Source organism: Onychostruthus taczanowskii, unplaced genomic scaffold (genome assembly GCF_017590055.1).
Source record: "Onychostruthus taczanowskii isolate IOZ18803 unplaced genomic scaffold, ASM1759005v1 scaffold119, whole genome shotgun sequence".
NCBI lineage: Eukaryota > Metazoa > Chordata > Aves > Passeriformes > Passeridae > Onychostruthus > Onychostruthus taczanowskii.
The window spans coordinates 1,630,717-1,655,568 of NW_024498340.1; the positions used below are offsets into that span (position 1 = coordinate 1,630,717).

Consider the following 24,852-nt stretch of genomic DNA (forward strand, 5'->3'; position numbering starts at 1 on the left):
ATGACTTTCCCTGTATCACAAAGCAAGCCTGGGTTAGAATGAGGAAACCATCTAAGAGTTATATACTGGGGCTACTGACCACACACACGTGCACACACACATCTCTCCAGCAATGCTAGGTCCAAAGAATATATACAGAGCAGTCAATGAACTATATATATGTGTGTGTTAGTATGATTCAGTGCAATGGGGAAATGGTGAGTTCTAGAGAAACACTCAGGTTTAAATGACCATTAAGCCTCTCTACCCTCCTCATGAGTAAAATGCATGTTTGATGTTCTTTTCTCAGCTTACTCTACTTGTATAATAAACCTTCATTCCATCACCACTACTTTTGACTATAATACATAGGGTAAACTAGGGTACCTCATTACATTGGGATGTGCAATACACAATCGACAGAGCAGTTGTCTGAGCTGAATAGTCTGAATACAAGTAAAAAGCAAGTGAGCTTAAACAGTAATATACTCCAATTTACAATATAAGCAGAACAAGTAAAAATATTGCTCCCCATCTGATCCTTTTTTTCCCTCCACTACTGCTGTGCCTGTAAGATTGGCTTGGTAAACTGGATGCACTCAAAAAATAAGGATTTTGCCTCTTGGAAGCTCATAAAATGATAATAGAGAAAGTTTTCTGATGGCTAATCCACACAGACTGCAGTTGTTAGACAATTCAAATGGGTAGAATAGAGAACCCTTTCAAACAGCTGTGGAGAAACAGAAAGAAATAGCCACTTCACATATCCCAATGCTGTTTCTGGGAATAAGGAACAGAAAAAAAAAGAGAGAGAAAAAAAAAAGACTACATATTAAGAGTCTTTGTCACTGTCCATTGAGCCATACATATCTGCCAGCTTTTTAAACCGAGGTCCCCAGTCACTGAGGTAATCGTAGTCCTGATCTCCGTCCGTAGTCACCGACTCCAAGGAGCTGAGGGACTCGGCCACAGAACCATTACCTTCGTACGCGTAGGTTGCTAATGAGTCATACGGGGGTGCTGTTGGATCTGTATCATTTTCCTTTAACCTTTGGTTAATGAAATCTCTGACATCCGTGTTATCTCGCGCTGTTGCAGTCCGCCGCGGCAGAAAAAGCGTTTCTGGCACAATGTCTCTGCGTAATTTATTATCATCTATGGCTTCGGGATTCCTCAGCGTGCCAATATCAAACGCCTGGGTGTCTTCCTCTCCACCACCTTCATCATTATAACTGACAATGTTGTCTCTGATGTCTTCTTTGGAAATTATCAAAGGCTCTTTTTTCCGCTGCCGTCTCAGTGCTGCAAACAGCACCACAGTAACTGCAAACAAAAACAACAGTGAAAGAGAAAGGGAAAGAAGGTTAATCCCCAACTCCGCTAAAGCCCAGAAGAAATGCTGCGCCTCTGCTTGAGCTTGAAGTTTGAGAAGATGTTTTGAAAAACTGAAAATGTGCACATCAGATTTTCAAGCTGCACTTGCTCTGCCTGTGAGTTCCTTGGGAGATGAAATGGCATGGATGCACAGAAGAAAGGAGATGTCAAGCTTGTAGGAAGCCAAGCAGAGTGTCTTTTTGCTGGTAGGCACTTTGTTACCCACAGCCATATCCTAATTTTGTCACATTGAGAACAGAACTAGTTTCATGATAGCTAGGAAGGAAGAAACACTTTCTCCAGAATAAGTAACGTCAGAAGTTATTTATGTTGAACCCCTTGGACAATATGCAACTTCTGCTATGGACAAGGATGGTATGTACTGATCTTAGCAAAGCAGAATTTCAAGATAAGTAAATCTATGCTCCTCTGGGAAAAAAGCTTGGAATATGGAGCAGATTTTAAGCCAGCACAAAGTCTGAGTTTTATTAAATTCCCTGGAATGTTTTTACAATGTACATCACCTTGAAAAGTACACAAATTAAATAATGGACTGATGAGATACAATAAAAGTATTTTTTAATGTGACAAAGGCAGATTTCTAGAAGATATTTTATGTCCTTCATTTTAAAGTGTGTGTTTGCATACACATATTTTTCATTTATTTGGAGGGAATGAATTCTTTCCATGATCCTGATGCAAGTTTTAATATTTTTACTCAATAATAATTTTCAGTAGTGACAGAGAAGTGGACACAAAGCGTGGAAAAGGATATGGTGAACACTTTCCTGTAGAAGCTAGTTTCAAATTTCTAAGCTGTATCCTACATTAAGATGTAAATGGCTGAATATTGACAAATTAACAGTAGCAAGGAGCAGGGATGTATTTCTGCTGCCAGTGTTGCTTTGGCAGTCTGAGGTCTGCAATGCCCAGCATTTCAGCTCTGCTGTGCAAACTCCAAGGAAGGACACATCTTGCTGCCTTTACAGTTTTTTTCCATAGCAAAGCAAAGAAGAAATGCCTAAACTCATTGATGTGAGATGATAAGGTGGATCACAATGATCTTTCATGTCAGCTTTGCTTCTAAAATGGCATGTGAGTAAAGCACAGTAACTGTTAAAGAATTTTTTTTCAGTCCTTTCCTCAGTTGTAACCTTTTAAGGCAAACATCAAGGACTAAGGGTGTCCCCAGCCCAAAACTTTATTCCATTGAACCTTATAATTCTTAGTTTCCTTTGACAGACACATTCTGGTGGGTTTTTTCTTTTGATCAGGGGAGATGGTTGTTTTTTGTTTGTTTAGGCTGGATTTTTGGTGGGTTTTTTTTGTTTGTTTGTTTTGGGTTTGGTTTTGGTTTGTTTTGGTTTTTTTTTTTTTTTTGTTTGTTTGATTTGGTTGCTTGTTTATATTAATAATGAGTTCCCCTGCAGTATTGCTTAGAGCAAAATACTGTCTGTAGGTGTGGCCGAGCATCTTGTAGGTTGACTATGGAAGGTCACCATAAAGACAGGATAAAGTAGGAAAATGCTGTGTTTTACCACAGGAATAGTGTGAATAAGGAGGAACATCTGTCAATATGAGTTGAAAGGAAACGGATGGTGAAGTTGAAGGATTAGGAGAGGTGGTTCAGATTGCATTAGGACCGTAGCCTAATGATGAGGATTTACTTATGGCATCACAGAAGAGTCCTAGTTTGAGTGATGCTTCTTTGTGCTGCTGTGCAAAAATACAGAGAGGGACAACTGTATTCCTAAGGAGCAAAAAGCTGTGGCACTGTGAGGAAGGACTGGTAAAAGGTGTGTATGAAAGAAGAGAGATATCTGGAGAATATTTTGGAGAACTTGAAAAACACAATGTTAGTTTGGAATGGGCTTTTGGAACAGTGACTGGTAGAATGGTCTGAGAAAACATAGGAATGATAAATTTTATATCAAAGAGTTGCTGAAGTATCTCATTACAAAAACAGTGTTACACATGCGAGGATGAGGCTTTGATAAATACATCACATCTGATACATGGATTTTACTGCTTTGTGCTCAACTTGCAGGAGAAAGACCCCACCATAAGCTACATGTTGAAGTACATCACCTTTATTTGCATGTCTGCATTCAGCAGTATCTCCTGATAAGATGCTAAACTTACTCAAACTGCATATAAACCTAGCAATTTACAGGCACTTTTTGTTGCTGCTAAACTTTGAGTTGCGGTTCAGGTCTGCCCAGAGTATTGTTTTTCACTCAGTAGTGGTTGCACATTCAAACCCTGCAACCAACCTGAAAATAGAAAATTATATAGCTGAGTTAATTGAAAATCTGCTTATGGTGCATGGTGGCATGAGCAGTAATTGACATAAAGTGCTGCTTAGCACACAGAATCAATTATTTTCGATTGACATAAAACAGGAAATCGTTTAATGTCAGATTGATATTAATGAGCACAGTTGTACTAATGAGTGCAAGACTACCTGCAGCATTACATTACTTTTTCTGGTAAGGACTTAATACAAAGTGAGCTCAGCCCTTAGGGGCAATGATACCATGTTTTGAAAAATGAATTTAATGGTGAATTAAAGATCAGATTGCTATTGTGGGAATCTTTTCTGAAAATGGGATAGAGCTTATTTGAGCAAGCCTTGACTATATTGTTAGAGTCTGAGAACCACAACCTCATCTTTGACTCATTACTGGAGAGGGAAATTTTGTTAAAAGAAAAGATCATGACGACTCTGCAGTGGTGAGAAGCATGTCCAAGGAAGATAGGAGTATGGTAAAAAGAAGTAGAATCATGAAGGAAACATTTTGTCCCCTGCCTGACCCTACTGCTCTAAAATTAGGCTGACTCCCTCCTTTTCTCCTAAGATCCTAATGTCATCTCCCAGAGAACAGCCTATGTTGCATTGTACAGTTGTCCCCAGATGAACAGGTACAGATACTGGCTGTGTGACAAACTATCTGTTTGCAGTACAAGATGGATGGAACCTGACAGGTATGTGAGAGGTGTTGCAAACTGTCCTTATATACATATATATATATCTAAAGTTGACCACCTTAAGTGCCATAGCCAGAGCCTCTGCACATTCTCCACACTTAGGATCCAACTCTCTTTCTAATAGTGGCTGAAATGGAAGACCCTGCAGCCTTTAAGAGAGTCCTTCAGTATCATTCAACATCTTTTTCCAACAGAAAAAAAGCACTGAGATTTTTTTCTCCTCAGTTTAGAAATGGAAAGTTAATTCTTCAAAACTAAGTCATCTGCCCTCTTTCTAGGGGCAACAGAAAGGGATGGACATGTGCAGAGGGTTATGAGTAATGTGTCTGGTCCTCCTCAGATACCAAAAAAGGATGGCATGGGATGGGATGGGAGGAGATGGGATGGGATGGGATGGGATGGGATGGGATGGGAGGGGATGGGATGGGATGGGAGGGGATGGGATGAATGTCTCTCTCTACAGATATCTCTTTCCATTGAACAGAGTGTGGGGCCCAGCTGTCTCCTCTCCCTCATATATTGCTAACTTTTAGATAACTAAGGTTAGGTTGGTTGTGCCCTATACACCCCATCTGTAGCAGCCCTCAGAAGAAGAAATACAATAATATATGTACAGCATAAGACTTTACTCTTCCTTTGTCCTAGTCTTGGAATAATCATTACAGCAATGCAAAATGACCATGAAAGGAGCAAAATGTACCTGAGTTACTTACCGAGTAATATAATGATGCAGAGAAGAATGGCAATAAGAGCCCCGGTGCTAAGACCAGTAGGATGAATCAAGGCTTCTGCATTACAGGACAGCATCTTTCCTCGATGGTCACAAGCACACACTCGGATAGTCACCGTTTCAGTGCTGCTCTGGATGGGGTAATCATTGTCTGATATTACCACTGGCAAGAAGTAGGTACTTGTTTCGTGCCGGTTATATCTGGTTTTTCGTGTGAAAATCCCTGCTGTGTTGTCTGGAAACACAAAGCATGCATTAAATCTTCATCTGAAGACTGAGAGCAAGCAAGGATAAGATAATAAAGAAAAGTCTTCCTAGAAATTCACCTCTGTTGTCCTGTAGTGTAAAGTTTGAGCTGCTGGCTGCCTCAGGAGCTAAGGAGAATGAAAACTGATGTCCATTGTAAGAGTCATCTTTATCAACAGCACTTAATGTTTGTATCAGCTGAAACAATAAGAACAAAATTATCCCCTAAGTCAGTGAACTTTATATTTATTTACGTACTCTAAAAAAAAAAACTGTAAAAGCAATCTTTTGTATTAATTTTTTTTCTTCTGCTTCAAGGCAGATGATGTTGCTATGGTGAGCTCAAGAAAAGTCATCCACATGCTGCTGACGCTGTTTGGGGTCACCATATTATTATATCCTATACCATCAGGGAGTGACATAATGAATTTCAAAGCTGGCAGGAAAATCATGTTGATTTCACAGAAGGCCTGGGTTAATGCCACTGCAGATGGGTAGGAAACCTTTGCATGTGACAAGGCATAGAGATGAAAGGTGAGCCAGTCCAAGCTGAATTTATATTTATCTACCCAAATCTCATGTCACAGAAATTGTTTGGCTGAATCTTCCAAATCACCTGCAACTTCGAACTACTTCACAATAGGAGTGGTAGACTGAGAGCTATCTAGCAGGATATAGTTGTATCACAGACAGGACCTGTAACATTTACAGACAAGAAATTGTTTTTGAAGGAGAGAGTGGAGGTGCCTGAATAAAGCAAAGGATGAAAGAATGAAAATAAATCAGGGGTAACAAGGTGCAGTACAGAAAATAACATTCAAAAGCATACCATCATGTCAGCTGGAAGAATACTGAGTGAAATCAGATACTGTGCAGCCACTGTTTAATTTTGCAATTAAGTTTGATGCAATGCAAAGTACACTGCTTGATGAGGTAATGCAAGAGTAGCAGCAAAACTCATTTAATTTGGAATATTTTCTTAGTACGAGCAGGCAACACACCTGTTCTGCCTTTGCGTTTTCACAGACGAAGGTCTCGTAAAACATGGCAAACTCTGGAGCGTTGTCATTTACATCCAAGACCTTAATGAACACGGGGACACGGCTGCTTTGTTTTGGGTTGTCTGAAATGACAAAACCAGAATGGAGATTTTATTTAGCCCAGTTGCTGACTCAATGCAGTGGAAGAAAAGGACAGACTTTGTGGCTCAATTCCTCTCACTCAGAGCACTTCACTTACATTCTGTTGATTTCTGGTGAGTGTGTTATGGGATGAATGTCGTAGCATTACTCTAATTCTGTGTAAACTATAGAGTTATGATGGAGTAGGAGTCCAGGATTTATAAATTCCTTTGATCATTCCAAGTGTGATTATGAATGTATGTGTAATATACGTAAATATAATACTGGAACTAAATTAAATCTATTAGCCTGACTGATAATGTCTAGTGGCAGGGAAGTATCTAGAACATATTCTCTTCCTTAGCTCTCTAACAGGAAGAGTCATGAGGATGAGATTGAGTGTTTTTTTCTCCTCCACTTGTTAAATACAATACTCTGTGCCCTACAAATCTTGTGGCACAGTTCCTTAAGCTACCATGATTATCATTATTTTGTAAAAATAGTAACTGCAGGCTGTGATCACAGATGCTTTCTAACCTGTTGTGAATTGTTTTGTCTGATGTTCTAGAGTAAATATTGAAGTGTATCAGCTGCAAAACATAAACTCTATATAGAAAATGCATATCCCCCTATGTAAATAATCTTTTTTTAACCTATAAGGACTGCATAGTACCAAGAGACTGAAATTGACAAAGATATTCCTGAGCACAGAATATTAGTGAAAATACTGTCATCTTTCTGGATAAAAATAAAAACATCTGGAAGCATACCTTACTGTATAGACCACTCCTTTTCCTGCTGGGAGGAGACAACCTTTAGTCAAAATGATACAGAGAATAAGGAAGAAAAGCAGTGGCAGTGACCTTGCCCAGAGCCATGAGTGGTGAAATAAGCAAAATTCTGAGGCAAAAAGTCACACCCTAACAACCACCGACTCCTAAAATGGACAAGATCTGGTCCCAAAGAAATTTGTCAGCACTAATTGAAACAAATTCAAGATTTGCCATTGATCTGTCTCCTTTGTGCTGCATATCACAAAATATCCACCCAGGATTATGTGGGTATGGAAATGTGAGAGAGAGAGAAATATGAGAAAAAGAGTGTGATTGAGATAATTTCTTTTAAAATAAATACCTTGCCCTCTCCTACATAAGGGTTCACACCAAGTTTCCTGTGTTGATCTCCTACCCACATTAATATGGTTTATCAATGCATTTTAACCTACCATTCAAGTGAAAAAAGAGTGCAATAAAATATAGCAGATCTAAGACCCTATATTCTTCCACAAGCATTCATTATAGTAGCTTGCTGGTTTTGTTATATTTATTCATTATAGCAGCTTCTATTTATTCATTATAGTAGCTTGTTGACTTTAATAAAAGTCCTATTAATGTGTTTATCATCCTTTCACAAATGTGAAAATGCCTTCTCCAAAATTGGCATTGCTTATTTCTATTACAGAGCTCAGTCATTTGGACAAAATATTGTGCTTTAAGGCTCCACAGTCCCATTGAAGTTAATATGATTCCATTAGGCATAAACCTCTTTCTAATATCAGCCATTGGGCTAAATTCATTAGATGTATAAAATAACAGTTTATGTATAACATGGAGTGAGCTGAATTCTTTGCTAAAATACATCAATAAAAGAGTCGAATTTTTATAACAGGCAGAAATCAAAGACATTCATTTGAAGTCACAGGACTATTGGCAAGACTATTTTGTAGGGCATACTTTTCAAACAAATACATTCAAATATATTGACAAACATGTTTCTTCTCCTCTAAAGAAGAAGAATTGTTTTCTTTCTTGCTTTTTAAACCTAAACCTACATATTTTTGTTTTACTTTTAGGTGCTTAAGGTTCTCACAATTTAAAATCATACTATAATAAACAGAATCATACTATAATAAACAGAAGCTTGATATAAACTCTAGGCTCTATGAACATAGGCCTCTTCTCTGATTTAATGGAAATCAATATACATCTTCGAGTCTTTTTTTTGGATATTTTGTGTCATTATCTTTCAAATTATTTGTGCAAATTAATTCACGTAGGTTCATTTGTTAGCATTATTCCTTAATTACTGCTGGGCTCTATCTCCATAGACTCAACAAACTGCTTAAATCTATTTCTTTGTATAAGGATATGTTTTCTGCTGAGCCAGCAATAAAACTCTTACAGAGGTGTTTTATTTCCAGAATACAGCCTGATAGTCCTGCCAATGTTTGACTTACCCATAAGTGTTAAGTAGGAAATATTTAAAAACACTCTGGGAGCTGTCTTTGGTAAATCAGCTGTAATTCTGCAGCTGTGACTCACTAGCCCTGTGTCCCCTGTTTCAATGCCTGTTTGCTGTCTGGCTGTGGCAGATGTACTGACCCAGGGTTTCACCAACTATTTATGTGCAGCAGTCACAGCGTGATTGATTCTCTGGGCTGCTGAGCAATTGCAGCTCATACCGGTGAAAAAGAAGAACATTTAGAACTGGAGCAATCTACACTTACTGACAATTCTAGACAAAGGCAAAACAACTTCTGCATTTTTTTTTTAACTGTAAAATCAAATCAAGAGCAGTCATCACTGAAAGGTGTTTCTCTTTATGACTTTCTAATTATTTTTTCCTATATCAAAGGGAGCACCCACCCATTTGAAAGCATATCCTGCCTGTAACCTGACTAGATATTTTTTTAGATTACTTCAGTGAAATATACTTGGAGCTTGATGAGATAATGTCACTGAGAGTAATAAATGATTCTGTGGAATTTAGTGGAATGGGACTTTAAGTAGCCTTGCTAGAAATTTCTGGGTTTGCCAGGAACAATAACCAGTGGTACTTTCCAGTCTAGTCTCTTGAGACTAAAATTAGTGATGTGTCCTGGATCAGAAAAGCACATTTCAACAAAAAAAAAAAAAAAAAAAAAATTGCCTTTGGAAGACATATACCCTAGTTATTCCAAATTTTGTCTAGGCTTAGTAAAGCACACCCTGGGAAGCAGGTTTGTTGCAGCCTGAAAGAATTCAGACTGAAGAGGAATGGTAATTAAGACAGAAGCCTGTGTCAGACACAAGAGGTTAAGCTGAGAAGGTTTGGGCAGTAGAAGGTCTGTGAGTACTCTTCTTACTCTTAAGAGAGTAAGCAAGAAGCCAAATCAGTACTTCCTATAGATGCTAAGCTGGTTTTTGGACAGTTTTCTATACTGCATGTTATTTCAGCCCAGCTGGGGTCAATGCAAGTGTTCTTGCTATTGTCAATGCGAAATGTTCTTGCAATTCTTTCCTTTTCAGGCATTTATTTTTGCCTTCTGCTCTACCCAGGAGCTGCCTATAGTGTACAATTTTTGACCCTAGAACCCACCTTCAAGACCTTAACAGAAACACAGCCACATGACTAACATTTAGTGTTTGGTGTGTTGAAATCCCATACCTAGCATTAAAAGGTGCAAACTTTCATGAGTGGGAGAAAATTATTAACGTCCTGTCATTCCTATAGGCTCATACCAACTCCTCCTTCATAAAACCCCATTTGCTTGCCTCAGTAACATTGTTTTACATTGGCTGTCAGTTTTAAAGAAGACTTACACAATGAAGAAAGTTGAGTCAAGTAATTTTGAGCTTTTTACACTCTTCTCACTGTTAAGCAGGTAATCAAGCCATATACACATACAAAAAATGAAAGTAGAGCTTACATTGTCTCAGAAAAATCAAAAGCTTTTTGCCCTCTGAGTTGCAGAGAGATGTTGTGACAGTCACAGAACTGGTGTTTATAATTAAACTTATCCACTTATTCCACCATAAACATAGGCACTGTGACTCTGCAAAAGCAAATAGAATTGCATTCCCAGATATTTGAGCATGTGATGTACTTATACATAATGTATTAAAACAAAACAGATTGTTTACTAAGGCCATCTCAAACATATGTCCTTATCTTAGACCCCTGGCATTTTGACTTCAAAAATCAGCATGTCTAGTGTTATCACAAGATTACTGCTTTTAACAATCCTAAACTAAGCAACAGACTGATTTGTAGCTGTGGCTTGTAATTTCAAAAGATGCATACAAAGGAAAAATGAAGATGCATAAAACTGACTAAGATCTGGGCACCCAGCTCAGCCCAGCCATTTTAGCCTTATTTGAAAACATCCAGTCTGAATGAGCCTGAATTCAGGCAAGGAATGCAGTTTGGCTTTAAATCACCTGTTTTGCTGTATACCAGTTTCAGAATTCAATGACCACATCCAAAAATTTAAAGTGGTTATAACTGATCAGAGAACACAGAACTGCCACCTGTTCTCCCTGCTACGTTACCTCCTCATGAACTGTGTCCCTAATAAACACAAAACTGCAGACGACCTCTTGCAGAGTTACTGCTTCTTCATTAGTATTGAGTGGGCTATCCATAAACCTGACATGTGCCCAGCTGCGCTTTTCCACACACTCAGCTAGAAGGCTAAATTCATTACATCAGGGACAGGAGTCATATTTAGGTTTAACTTACTGATCTCTGCTGCTATTACTGTAATGTTGTGCCACAGCAGTGTTTCCCGGTCAAGGGGTTTTGAAGTGAATATCGAACCATTTCCTGAATTGATGTTGAATACTCTGTCCATATCAGTGTGGCGATCTACAGAGTACCTGCAAATACAGAGACAGGGGTTAGAGGAATGCTTTCTTTTTAATGTCTGTGTTCTAAAACCATTTTCTAAGACTAGACATCAAACAGCTAGTAAATGGGGTTTCCTTTTGTTTTCAGCACAGGCTTCAGAGTCTTTATGTATTCACACAAAGAGCTAGTTCTGAGCTACTGGATAATGACACATTGGAGGTTTGATTTAGAAGGTGGAGTATTGTCACTGAATAAATGAATTGCTGCAGAATTTACATACCTCTGAGAATCATCAAAGCTTTGTTTTTAGTGAAAAATGTGAAGTCTGTGTCCTGAAAGATACGAAGTTTATTTTAAGGCTGAGTTGGATTTTCCTTTATAAAACCCTCTTTTTATGGATTGATATCTCAACTGTTCTGAATAATTTCTGATACAAAATGTGACAGCTGGGGTGCATTTGTACTTTTCTCTTCTCAGCATTTAAAAAGGTTGCCCTCCCAAACCAAGTCAGTACAGAACAGAGATTCATTGTTCCACATATCACAAAAAGGTTTGTTCTAAGTCATTAAAACTAACATTCTCAGCCCTGCTTGATGGTATCTGTATGTGAAAAGGAATGCTAACAAGCTCTGGATGAGCTCAGAGTCCAAATACAGATTCAAATTTTCAATCTGATCTTTTGCTTTTTCAGCTGAACTAAATCCAAGTTTAAAAGCAGAACTCTCCAATTCCCGGGAGAGAGCGCTACCACCTTGATCCAAATGCTGTGACTTGGTTTCATCTCTCCTGAAGGGAAAATTCTTGCATAAAATATGGAGGTTTTTGACAGAAATATGTCTCTGATGTTGCCAAAGCAAGAATGCAATTGCATTATTCTGCTCTTGTTTCCAGCCCAACTGTGTGCTCGTGTACAATGCAGGACAGATCCTTCGGAAGCTCAGTGTGCTCCCTTGGTCTCCTTGCACACCACGTTGACAGAGACAAGGCAGCCACTGCTGTCCCTTGTGTCCACACAAGGGTAAAGACAACAGCTGAGCTGGTAAGCAGTCAGACGAAAACTGGGCCAGGAGAATGGCTGGCAGAGTTCACTGCCACCACAGAATTCAGGGGAATGCAGAGGCTGAAGAAAAATTTCTCTCCCCTGCTCTGCCCTAGAAGAAGCTGCCAGACACGTCCTCCATTCTGCACAGATTTCCTAGTGCTTGTGCAGTGTCTCTTAAATTCTGAGAAACACCTTACATGAAAGAAGGAAGGAATAGAAGAAACTAGTTGAAAATTGGTTCTGCCAAAATTATAAAATGAACTAACTGGTTAATTATCTTGTAACTTTATTCTTTGCAAATAAAATGTGGGATATAATGCCTATAGCAAATTAGACTTATTGGGTCTTATTCCAAAATAAGAATTTAAGTGAAGCCTACCTTTCTAAACAAAACAATGGCAAGTATTAATTATTTGTACTAAACTGTTTTTCTTTTTCAGTAGTAATTCCTAGGGAAGCACCCAAATGACATTCAAAGGTACTAGCACAAAAAGCTAATACATTTTGGTAGGACTTCCATGGCAAACTTTGCTAATTCTTTAGGAGTTCAGATTTAGTTCTCATTCATTGCTGTCATTTCACTGACAGTACTGCAATTTTGGCTGCAGGAAGTCAGTTGTGGTGTCACTAACTTAGTTCCTTTATGTAGCATTGTGACAGTACCATCAGCTTGAAAAATGCTGGTTTGTCTAAATCTAAACAGCAAGTGTGAAATTGTTGACTTGGCTGAAATGTTTAATGGGAATAAGTTTATATCAAACTGGTCTGACTCTTTTATATTTTGACTAAGTATTTGATATGGTAAACATTTCATTTTAACTTTCATTCATTCTGGCTTTTATATGATATTTTGTTGGTATCTTGTGAATTCAATTATTTTCAGATATTCTGTAGCTCATTTCCACACCTTTCAGCTGAAATACTTTGGTATTTCCATTTTGCAGTTAAATCTAGATTCTGTATTCTTCTTTGAAATGAAATATCAAGATTTTCCACAGTTTAGCTGTTCCAGCTAACTGTAATACTATGTTTCAAACTCTTATTCAGCAAGACATTTAAATAAGCAACTAGCTTTAGGCATGAGCTGTCTGTTCATTGGGGGTTTTTGCTTCAATTTTACTTTCACTCCATCTTCCTATTTTCAATGCACTTGAAATATCTTACTGTCTTAGCACATTTTAATGCCTCAGTATATTGCAATCATTATCTTTGAAAGACTTCCCAAATTCAATCTGTGATACAGTATCTGGAAGAAAAAAAAACGGTTCTGGATTTTTTTCAAAGATTATCAGGGCTGTAACACTGAGGGCTTCTCCTTCTTCAAGATATTTAGGATTTTAAAGTACAAGTATTTGTAAAGCCATATATATATTCAGTCATTTGTAAAGTTGAAACTCAAACTCATAAAAAAAACCCAGCAGAGACAGTTTCTTAATGGAATGTTAATTTTATTTCTTCATATCCCAAAGAAAATATATACAAGGTCAGTGCATTTAAAGTATATTCCAATTATACCATTAAATCTCCTCTAGAAGGATGATTTTAATAAGCTAGACTGTCACTTCTGTTTCTCAGTTTGCATAATCCAGTCTCTTTTGATCAAGGATTTTTAATTATGTTGAATTGGTGCTGATTCTGACTTCTGGATCACAACCTAGTAAGAATTAAGTAGACAACATCAAACTAATTTTTACATTTATTTAATGAAATTACGGGTGCGTTTTTGTCAGACTTCAGGACTTCATCTCTTTCAAGCTCTGAGGAATCGACAAGCTAGGAAGTTAAAAAAGTATCCATGTAGACTCCAGTTGCTCCTTGTAAGTAATAGGAAGTAGGGAAGGGTAAAAGAGAGAATCCAACACATGCAAATATGTTGTCAGTAAAATACACAAACAAAATTTAGCCTTACATTTGTTTGCAGATCATTCTCATCTGGGGTACTTTAGTAAATCAAATCACAGCAGGGAGACAGTTCCAGTGACTGATGAACTTCATTATGCCTCTGAGGAGTTACTATAGCAAAAAAACTCAGCTAGCAATTTAAAAAGATCTGATGTACAATACAGCAGTGCCAGTTTCAGCATTGTTTTTTTATCAGTATGCAGAGGTTCATATTATTTATGTGTAGATCAAACACAAGTAGAATGCAAAATTTTTTTATAGCACCTCTGGACTGTAGATGCTACTCGAGAGCATCTTAATGTTACTACACTAGGGCACATATTCAAATATAGCCAAACATGTACTGGTGTATTTTTGTATTTTCTCAATGTCATATCAGGGAAAAACTTAGAAGACTTAGACTGATGCAATTTGGCTCTGCCTATACACAGGTCACAAATGGTTCTGCAGCCTTACAACCAGGGCAGATATCTGCTTCATATTTTGCTATTTCTTCATTGTCTTCTGATGCTCAGCAGCTTGCTGTCTAATGCAACCACAAGTCAGGAAGATTTGTGGGTCAGGAAGGAATGTGTGTGTGAATTTTTCATAATGCATTTTCATAATGATATTGTGAAGGTTTCCTTTAATGGAAGATCAAAGGGGCTTTCATCTAACAGAGTTAGGGCTCAGTTTGTTTAAGAAGAGAAATCTTCACTCGAGTAGAGGAGAAAATGGAAGGTTTTCATTGTAATACCAAGTGTCTAAAGATTTTATTTTTAACTGTCAAGAAAAATTGACAAGCAAGTGACAAGTCATATATATACTGTCTAATTGCATCTTCCCCAAAGCTCAGAGTGAAAATCAGATTTAGCATCTCTATTGCATGATAGAAAAAAAAAAAATTACCCTGTCAAAAAGATGCAGACTCAACCCATGCCCCTAAATTCTAGCAGATACCCAAGATATTAGCACCACAAAATTACATTTATTGCAAGTTAACATCTCTCAGGCTACTGCTCTCTGCTGATTTTCTTTCTCTCTTACTGATTTTCATGTTTTTCTTGCTATGTTTATTTCTATTAATCTCTGATTTTTATTTTTCTTCTCCTTGCACTTGGCTGTTACATGTTATTAAGGTAAAAAGTGGACAAGCTTTGTGCTGCACTGCATCAGTTTTGACACTTCTGCTAAATTTTGCTCAATAACTATCTGATACTAAAATATGCAAAGTACTTATACGGTATTAAAGAAGCGCCCTTTGAAAGTTAGGTAAGTTTTAGCACACACATTCAATTAATAGCAAAGAGCCGGTAGGCAGTGCTCAACAATGAACAGCATAGTCCCTATCCACTGTAAATCACTTATAATTAGGAGCTGGTGCTGGTGTGAAATGCAAATGGCTGTAGTTATCACCACAGGGAAGGAGGGAAGCACTCCCCTTACTCTCCAGCGCCATTAGATATAAAAAAGCAGATTCCTATGAAGACTGCAAGGGGCCTGGGTGTCACCCCAACCAATTTTTCATCTTCATGCTAGCATGCCCATGAAAAAGTCCTACAGAAGATGTTCATTCTGTCCTGGGGCTTCACCAAAGTCAGCAAAACATTATGCTGCTCTTTACGTGACTATGCTCTGCTGGCCCGGAATGTCAGAGAATGGCTGCATGTCATGATAGAAATTTAAGAAAACTTTAATTAAAGTTAGAAGGCTTAGTCTTGAAGAAGAATACATGTAGAGGACATGCTATGCAAACTGAAGATAATTTCCTAGATGAACAAGCTAAATCTACAATGTTTCTGGCAGAAACTAACATTAAAATATTTACTGCTCTCACAAGATAAGCTAAGAGCTTAAAACTTACTCATTACTGTAAGAAATCTTGATGAAAGATAATTGTTTGCACAAGTGTAAAGTATTGATGGGCTAGATTTTTATTAAATCTGCACTGTTCCATTTTGATCAAAGGCTACTATTGAATTTCCAAGGTGCCCAACTCAGAAACCTGCTGAAAATTGACCTGGATTTAATATTGCTGCACTTTTCGATTCCTCTTCTTGCTGCCTTGTCAGTAGAAATGAACTTTAATTAAAGAACACAAATATTTAAAAGTTCTTTAATACTCTATCTAGTATGACTTAAGTACTCCAGTATTCACTGAAACAATACACAATTCACAAAAAAGAAGACAGTTATAGCTACTACAATCTTAACATTTTCTCCACTTCCTCTAAGAACAGTTTATTGATTCTTGGCAAGTTTAACTTAGGAAGCTCATGAGACTGAGCTTACGTGTCTTACAAACCTTGCACTGATACAGGTGAGATCAAAGCCTGGGTGTGCACATGAGCTGATTTTGAGGCATTTCTACTTGTGATTTAGAAAAGATGAATGTGGCCTCTGTTAAGCAGGTCTGGACAGAAGAAGAAAAGGCTGGTGAATCACCCCTCTGTCATATAGCCAAGAGGATGCACTGTGCTGCACTGGAAAATGTTAAAGGATGTGGAAGGAAAGGATGTTAAAAGGATGTGGAAGGAAAACACTAAGATTTTCTCAGTGGCCTTTTTGCAGTCAATTTTTTCATGGTAGAAATAACCACATACATTAGTTACTAAAGAGATTAGGATATAATTCAAGATGCAAAGGCCATGCAAACACATTCACACACACCTAAATATGTTCAAGTGTGAGAGATCAATTACCATGTACAATACTCCATATTCAAGCATGCCCTACAATTCACATTGTTACAAGTGAGGATTTTTTTGTATGTGCTGACATGATAAAAGCAAAATCAAGGCTGTAAAAAATTTACAGGCAAGCTGAAGTAGTATATGCTTACTTGACAGGATTCTTGGCAGCATCTGGATCCTGAGCAGTTACTGTTCCTATTACACTGTTTAATGGAACATCTTCTTTGACTTCCATTATGTATGCTGGTCTGCTGAACATGGGGGGCTCATCTACATCCTCCACCTGAATTCTGACTGTAGCTGAGTCCTTGAACGGCCCCAAGTACAGGAAACGAGGGTCCACATGAGTGTTGGTAGCTTCCACTTTGAGAATATACAAGTTTTTGCTTTCAAAATCCAGTGCCTGGGGAAAAAAAAAAAAAAAAAAAAAGTTTAGGAAGTCTGTGGAGAATGCTGGGGTTCTCAGGTTCTCAGCCAGATTAGCAGGATGAATGGTGGGAAGTCATGGAGAGGCCTGTGCTAGCTAACGGGAGCCTGAACTGGAATTGAAATGCCAGCAGAAAGGAGAAAGGGCTATGTGCCCAGATAATACATTAGGAAGAAAACCATCTTTTTCAAGGAATTCTATGCCTGGAACTCCTAAACACCAAGCAGTTTTCTCATACAGCTTTAACTCTTCATGCCGGTTATTCTGTTATTTTTTGGCATTTTGATGATTTATTATCTATTTCCTGTCCTTAGGCATCACATAGTAAAGGAGGGAAGATTTCCTAGGTGTTGCTTGTTTAGATACTGGCATTCCATCACAGAAATGAAACACAGTGGCACCTAGTGTCTGGATCTCCAGGACCACTCACAAAGCCAAACATGATTTTATGATAGGCTAAGACTACAGCACACACCCTTAAAACTACAAAGAAACAGCTTTTAGAGACTCTTTGTTACTAATTGGAGAAATGTGGGGACAGAGTAGTCACCCCATTTTTCCATTACATTGCAGAAATTCACAGCTTCTGTCAGCAACAGACAGAAATACAAACAGAGTTAGACTGATATCATAATCAGACCCTGGAAGGCATCTCCTAAAAAAACAAGTAATGACAGGTGTCGTACTGATATCAACAAGCAAGTGCATGTTTGGAAAATCTACACAATGTCTATCTAGTGATGACTGAACTTGAGTTGATGAAGGATGATATCTGTAACCTTATCAAGTTTGCCTGATAACCCACTGTAAACAATGTTTCTCAAACCTTTTCTGACAACCAATGTGCAACCTAGTAGATGATGTCCACTGTGATCTCGCAAGGCACTGATTTTTTTTCTAAAGCAAAAGCATGCTGATAGATATATTACATATTTACAAAATGTGAGTCAAAAGAAATTTATCTATGTACTTTAATATTTTACGGCTGCAGAATCAACAGCCTTTTATAAGGAAAAATAGGCAATGTGATGCTAATTATTTCTGTTGTCTTAACACAGTATCTTCTACTAAGTGAGCAAAACCTGTAAGCATCATAGAGGGAAAATCACAGTTGGATGGTGAAGCTTCCTTGAGTTTTTCTGTGAGTATACTCAGGCTGCAGAATTTTTTCTCAGTTGCACCCCACGCTTTAGGTAATTTACTCTCTCAGGTCCTCCAAAGTTTGTGCATTGGTTTTGTAAAGAAGGTATAAGAGGAAGGATACCAATTGCTTGCATAAAATAAACTTTACTAAATGTAGAGATTCCCAAAAGATAGAATTCAAATTAACAAAATTCAAATTAACAAAACATACATGTTGTACTAAAAGGAAAAACAAATATGTGCTAGACAAAGGTCTGACTGGTGTTTCAGAGGCTGGGATTGTGTTAAGATGTGTACCTTTTTCACAGTTATAATTCCTTCCTGCGTGTCCTTGTCCGTGGTAATTCCAAACATGTCATATCCATCCCCCTCAGTGATGCTGTATTCAATCTCTGCATTTTCATCCACATCAGCATCATTAGCTTTTATCCTGCCGACCGGGGAGTCGAGCGGTGTTGACTCAGGAGCTCTGAACTGGTATGTGCCTGCAGCAGACAGAGAGGGAAAACTGGTTAGTCAGTCTCAAGGTGCTTTGGACACCATTCCCAGTCCACTCTCCACGCTGGGCGTGTGCAGGTGAGTTAGGAAGTCGCTGGATCTTCCTGGGCCAAAAGCCTTCAGCTTCTGTCGTACTTTCATGTGGATAAAAGTTACTTATTTTTCTACCCGTTTTTTTCTACCTGTCTTCTCGTACAGAGAATGGGCATTTTGCTTTGCTATCAACATGCAACTTTAGCAACAGATGTCCCTTTCTGGACACTCTCATGGTCTCTGATGGCTGTATCAGAAGTGTGTATGAAAAATGTCTTGAGGCCAAAGGGCAAATATTAAGAATTGTCAGAAGCTAGTGCAGCTTAGTAACACTAAAACTGAATTCAGCTGAAATATCTGTTAAAAATGTACTACATCAAATTTTTGTCAGAAAAAAAAACCCCTCTGCTTTTGGAGTGTTGACATTATGAAGCTGTATCTTTGCTTTTTACATTGAAGACACTTATGTCCAGAGATGTATAATTAACTCATTGGGTACAGAGTGTTATATTTCTTCTTAAGTTGCTCTAATTTAAATGGAAACTCTTTGCCCACAGCTAAGAACAGACTTTGAACCTAAATGACAAGTTGCTTCCAATAACTTTCCCAGTGACTTAACTGCCAAAGCTCACTGATTTGTCTGATAGTATCTGCAATTATTTTCTGTAACAGCTGCTCTTGACTTTGACACACACTGACACTGCGATACACACATATCATACAGACAGCACTGGTTAGACAAAGTAAAAAAGGAAAAAAAAACAGAGAGAGAAAGAAGGAAGTAAAGAGAGAGGGACAGGGAAGAGGATGAAAGCTGAATCACTTTGAATCCCTTACGGCAATGAATGGAAATTACTTTCTAAGAGAGCTTGTGCAATTGATTCCCATAAGCATCACATAGATACCTACTGAATTATTTGAGAGAGGGGAAGTGAATAGGCAGAAACACCTGGTATATTTATGTACATGCTTTTGGTTCTGTATGCAAAGAATATAGGAAAGTTTATTGTAGCAAATGCTTTCTTGTTATAAATACTCCTTTCTATAGAATTGTTCTTGGTATATTTTTACAAACTTAAATAAATTTATTCCAAAACTTCAATATATTAGATTGCAACAGACACTTTAAAATGCAATCAATCACAAAGTCTGAAAGAAATAGTAGTGAACAAGAAATACAGATTACATTGATCAGTTATTTAAAAAGTAGGAAAAATAGAAGTTGTTTCTGCACATCAATTCACCTCTCAGACTGTCAATTGTAACTGGAGTAAAAATATTATACATTCATTTCCCAGTTATTGTAATTAATCTTGGCATGATATTGCTTAGTTATATGGTCTCTTTTTCTTTCCTAAAGGAAGTTTGATACTCAGTAAATACACAATAGAAGAAACAATATCTAAGGTGAGCAAAAAACAAAACAAGAACAATTTTTGCCCATTTTAGTGTTAGAACACAGAAGGCAAATATTCCATACTCTGGGGGAAGCGAGGTGGATTGTCGTTGACATCAGTCAGTGTGATGTTCACGGTGGTGGTCCCTGATAGTCCTCCCATCTGGCCTCCCATGTCTTTAGCCTGGATGACCACTTGGTATTGCTCCCTGTTTTCACGATCCATGTTCAGTAAAGCAGTTTTAATAATGCCTGTAAACATGAAAATTAAAGAGTGGGGAGTTCACAGGTAGTGACTTTGATGGAAATTCTTATTAAAGGAACAAAAAAATCTCTGTGCAGTAAGTAAACTTTGCCCAGTACAAATATTTACTGTTATGAGATGGTTCATTAAATTACAGACTTGTCATGTCACATCTTAGGCTCCTGCCTGTATGACAGACACAGTATAAGTGGTACCCACAGAAAAATGTTCTACTTATTTGTGAGCCATGTTATTTTACATAACTATTTACCCTCTTTCAGTTCCATGCTAAAATCTCTCACTGAACTGGAAAAAGGATGTTTGTTCATTATTTTGACAGATGTGGTAAAAAAAAGAGAAAAGCTAACTTCAGCAAGACATCCTTGAAGAGTGCAGCAACATTAAATGAAAGAAAAGAAATTAATTAAGAAAATTATGAACACTCAAACATGCCCAAGTATATATACTTCTATTTATACATTGATTGAAATGATTTGCCAGTTACTTCCTTCTTCAAAGGCACAAATACTAGTTATAAGGCCAACTACTACTGAAATTCAATCATTCAGATTTACCATGAAGCAAAGTGTTTGCATTCTCACTGGGTCTCTCAAGGTAAGAACTGACTCCTTTGTAGGCAAAAGGGGTGAAATTCAAGTCCTGAAACCCATGACAAAATTCAAAGCGCTTTGAAAGAGACATGTTTCACTCTAAGAGTTCTGCAATTGATTTCCATGGCAGGAAGATCAAGACTGTGGTTTACTTAGCTTCCCGTCCCCCCCACAAAACCTCTTGAAAGAAGTTTATTACTGGTGAACTCCCAGCTACTTTATCCTTATTATAACTCTAGAGGAGTACATACTGTACTGTCCATGTCAGAAAGAGTGCATCAGTGCAAAAATCCTGGCTTCTGTTATCTAATACCTTATGCTTGAAGGGAAGCTCCCTTTGATCTTGGCTCTCCCTCTTCTCAGAATTGTGTGCACCCTTTCAACTCAGGTTTCACTTTGAGACATATAGTCTCTCCTTCTTTTTCCCTTCCTGAGTCTCTAAGATTTATGTAAGAAACAATCCTGAACCTGATGAATTGTCTGGGATAATCTATTTCTTTCCTGTAAGGATGCTGAGGAGAACAGATTTCCCTAGCTTCCAGCAACATAACACAGTGGATGTTTCCACTGCAGTTTTTACACTCCAAGGAGTTTCTTGAGATGGTTTGTTTCTTCTTGGAAAACTTAGTCAAAAAGCTTGGGAAGAGACTCTATGTAGTCTGGTAGTCAATTCAGTCAGATTCAGCCAGACAAAATATATATGCACAGGTTCCAAAGAAGCTGTCTGTTAGTTAGACCATTAAAAATTCCAGTCACTGTGTATAATTTAAACATCTTCCAAAAACAGAACTCAGAACTTTGGGATTCTATTTGTGATCCTCTACTTTAGCGCAACAGTCAATTTTACCACTTCTATCATTACTCTTAATTAAGATTTCTTTCATAAAATTAGCATTAAAGTGATATGCTGCAGATGCAAGAAACTATAATTACTTTAAACAAGTTTTGAAGAAGCAGACGGAGAAAGAAAACTCACCTGAACAAACCCTCAGTCTTAATTTAGCTATTATGAAGATCTATGAGGATGAAGCACTTTTTTCCACACCCACCTGTTTCTCTCTTTCATCTAAAAGCCAACCTATTTGGTTTAATTTAAGCATCCACTGCAGTTTCTGTACCCACTGCTTGTTAAAAATGATTGAAAACTAGTTCACAACTAGTACTAATTGTATTTATTAGACTTTGCTGGTAAGATTAAAATAATGTAGGTGTCATGTTTACAGATGTATTGCTCTATTAAATTTGTCAGATTTTGCACTGAGTAAGATGTAATCTCTTCAAAGTTTTTTTAGTAATATATCCTAGCTCGGCTTAGCGTGTCATTTTGAATTACAGACATTGTCACAGAATGACAGATAAGGTCCCCTGACCTGTCTCAGATTCGACGGAGAAATATGGTTGTCCCTGGAGAATGCTGTAGACAACTTTAGCACTGTTCCCATATGTAGGATCATCGGCATCAGTTGCAGTGACTTGCACAACAAAGGTACCTGCAATGAAAATTAAAGAAAAAAAAAATTAATAGGTTTTTTTCATGGCCAAGACAGCTTATGATGTAGAGAAAAAAATAATTTATGTTCAGGTCAGACTTGTGGCAGGATGTTAGAAATGTTCTTATTTTGTAGAATTTTTTCTGCTCATGAAGGACATAAACTCAAAATGATACCAGTCTTATTCTCAACTCATTCAAACACAGTTATTGATTGCGTATGTGGATCCTTCTGTCCTGAAGGAAACAGTAATGCACCCCTCTCCAGATATTGTAAGCATTCAGAACTTGAATCTAGGTCATGATTACACTTTTGCAAATCTACTCATACTCCTAAAGTATTTGGCATAAGAATGTAAATATGGTTATTCACATGTTTTCTAGAGAAAAAAATTGTGTTGAATCTTAGGCAAGGTGTTAAGAAACGTAAAAAACTAGCTTAGATTTTGGCATTTAAAACCATTTGTGAATAAAGTGTTCACATATTAAAATGTGACTATTAGGTTCTTACTTCATCAGATGAGTTTTCATCCATGTGACAAGTCCCATGAATGAGGGGAGAGCGTATGCCCCAAAGTCTTTATTTTCATATTGCTTGAGCTTTATTTTAATCTCATTCTTGATCATGATTAATTAATGCTTCTCTCCCTGGACATTATCTCAAATTAGAAAGGTGCTTCTTGTAGTTCAACCATCCATTGCTCTCCAACAAAGAAATCAAAATGACCTCCCTAAGAATCAAAACCTGTCAACTTCTCAGGAAAAGATTTCATCTTAAAATAATTTTCCAAAGAAGTTTTTATTTTTTCTTGTCTTGATTGATTTTTACAGCTCAACATATTTTAAATCCATAGAAAGATTTCAGTGGACTTCAAGGGACTTTGGCATTCTTTTTTTTTGCATGGAAAGAACAAAGGTCATAGGAAGTTAATGGCATGTCTCAGAACGAATAGGTGACAGAAATGTGTACAACCCCTTCTGTACCCCCTTTTCCATTTTGTTTAATTCCTGAACTAAATAAGGTTGCTGAACAGATCTAAGAGTGGTATTGACACAGACAACCATGAAATACCGTATTACTAACATACATTAAACTCAGGTATCATGTAAAAGAGCTCAACTTAATTTCATTGACATTAAACCAGATGGTATTAACTTGCATTTTTTTGTGGTACAACAGAGGGAGCATGTTTCATCCAGCTGACACCTCTGATTCCAGCAAACTGTTGCCACTATTTTCCTGGATTTTAAATTTTTTTTAATGTCTCAGGTACTTTTAGTCCAGACTCAAACAGCAGATGTCTTTATTCAACACCTGTAAAGTCTGGGCCCTTCAATAACTCCATGGACAGAAGCCAGACCAGACACTGAAACCAGTTATCAGTTAGCACCTACCAACATCTGACATTTCGGGAATGCTGGCATTGTAAACGTCCTTTGTAAACATTGGCTCATTGTCATTGATGTCATGGATCTTAATGATGAACTCAGATTCTGGTTCCACTGGTCTTCCAGTCCTTCTGTTTATAGCCTGGGCACGGAGTATGTATACAGGCTTTTCTTCCCTGTCTAGTCTCTTTGTGGCCTGGATGTCACCAGTGTTTTCATTGATAATGAAGAGGTCTCCTGCTCCATCTCCAGAAAGGATGTATTTAAGTGATCCATCTCCTTTATCCTGGTCTGAATGCAGCTGGTGGTGAAATGGGAATAAAAAAATAAAAAGAAAGGAAAATAAATAATTGGAACACAATTCTAGATACTTTAACCTATACCATGATACATGCTTTCCTATCAGTAATACTCAGCCAGAAGGCTGCACACTGCTTTTGGGAAATGAGTTGATACTACAGTAGAAGCAGTGAATAGATTGAGTTGTGTCTTGATGTCAGAATTGAAATGGTCGGCAATATTATAAGAAATTGCCTGAGGATAACCATAAACTGCAGCTGCAGACCACTTTCCCAAGCTAACTATACATCAATCAAATCCAAATTCTGGTGACTTAGGTGGAATCCTAGGAACATATAGGGCAATGATATCCTACAGTGAAAAAACAGAGTGTTTGGGAATTGCAGTAAGCAAAGAATTAAAAAGTGGCCAGTCAAGCCACTTCTGAAGTTTAAATACTGGGTACTTTGCTCTTATGCCCCATGGACATTATGTAATATATCATATAATGCACAATAAAATAACTACCAAATACATACACAAACAGCAGATAAATACATGCATTCACAGATCTGGCAAACCATGGCCAGAGCCAGGCAGGTGTAACAGACCATTACAGCACTGGAAGTGAAGAGATCAGTTGCCTTATCCAAAGGAGCATAGATGAAGCTGAAACATGGT

The 24,852-nt window shown here is 37.6% G+C and overlaps 1 protein-coding gene across 2 annotated transcripts; it reads right to left on the reverse strand.

Annotated features, from left to right (window-relative positions):
• Positions 1-801: 801 nt before the first annotated feature.
• On the reverse strand, positions 802-24,191 carry LOC121348360 (cadherin-6). 2 transcript variants are annotated; one of them, XM_041427767.1, is made up of 10 exons: positions 23,899-24,191; positions 22,385-22,504; positions 20,244-20,411; positions 18,530-18,717; positions 16,812-17,065; positions 10,939-11,075; positions 6,319-6,440; positions 5,398-5,515; positions 5,055-5,306; positions 802-1,302 (listed from the first exon to the last, which is right to left on the reverse strand). In XM_041427767.1, exons 1-10 carry the CDS (start codon positions 23,948-23,950, stop codon positions 812-814), a joined length of 1,902 nt encoding a protein of 633 aa, XP_041283701.1. In that variant the 5' UTR covers positions 23,951-24,191; the 3' UTR covers positions 802-811. The 2 variants fall into 2 exon arrangements, with proteins under 2 accessions (XP_041283701.1, XP_041283702.1); XM_041427768.1 differs by lacking the exon at positions 22,385-22,504 and having other exon boundaries at positions 812-1,302; positions 23,899-24,190.
• Positions 24,192-24,852: the final 661 nt, after the last annotated feature.

Excerpts from the sequence above, each read along its gene's own strand:
- LOC121348360 (XM_041427767.1), bottom strand. The coding sequence starts at position 23,950 with ATGTTTACAAAGGACGTTTACAATGCCAGCATTCCCGAAATGTCAGAT. Across the intron at positions 22,505-23,898 it reads TCCCGAAATGTCAGATGTTG|GTACCTTTGTTGTGCAAGTC; the intron begins GTAGGTGCTAAC and ends TTTTCATTGCAG. Across the intron at positions 1,303-5,054 it reads CTGCATCATTATATTACTCG|TTACTGTGGTGCTGTTTGCA; the intron begins GTAAGTAACTCA and ends TTTTGTTTGCAG.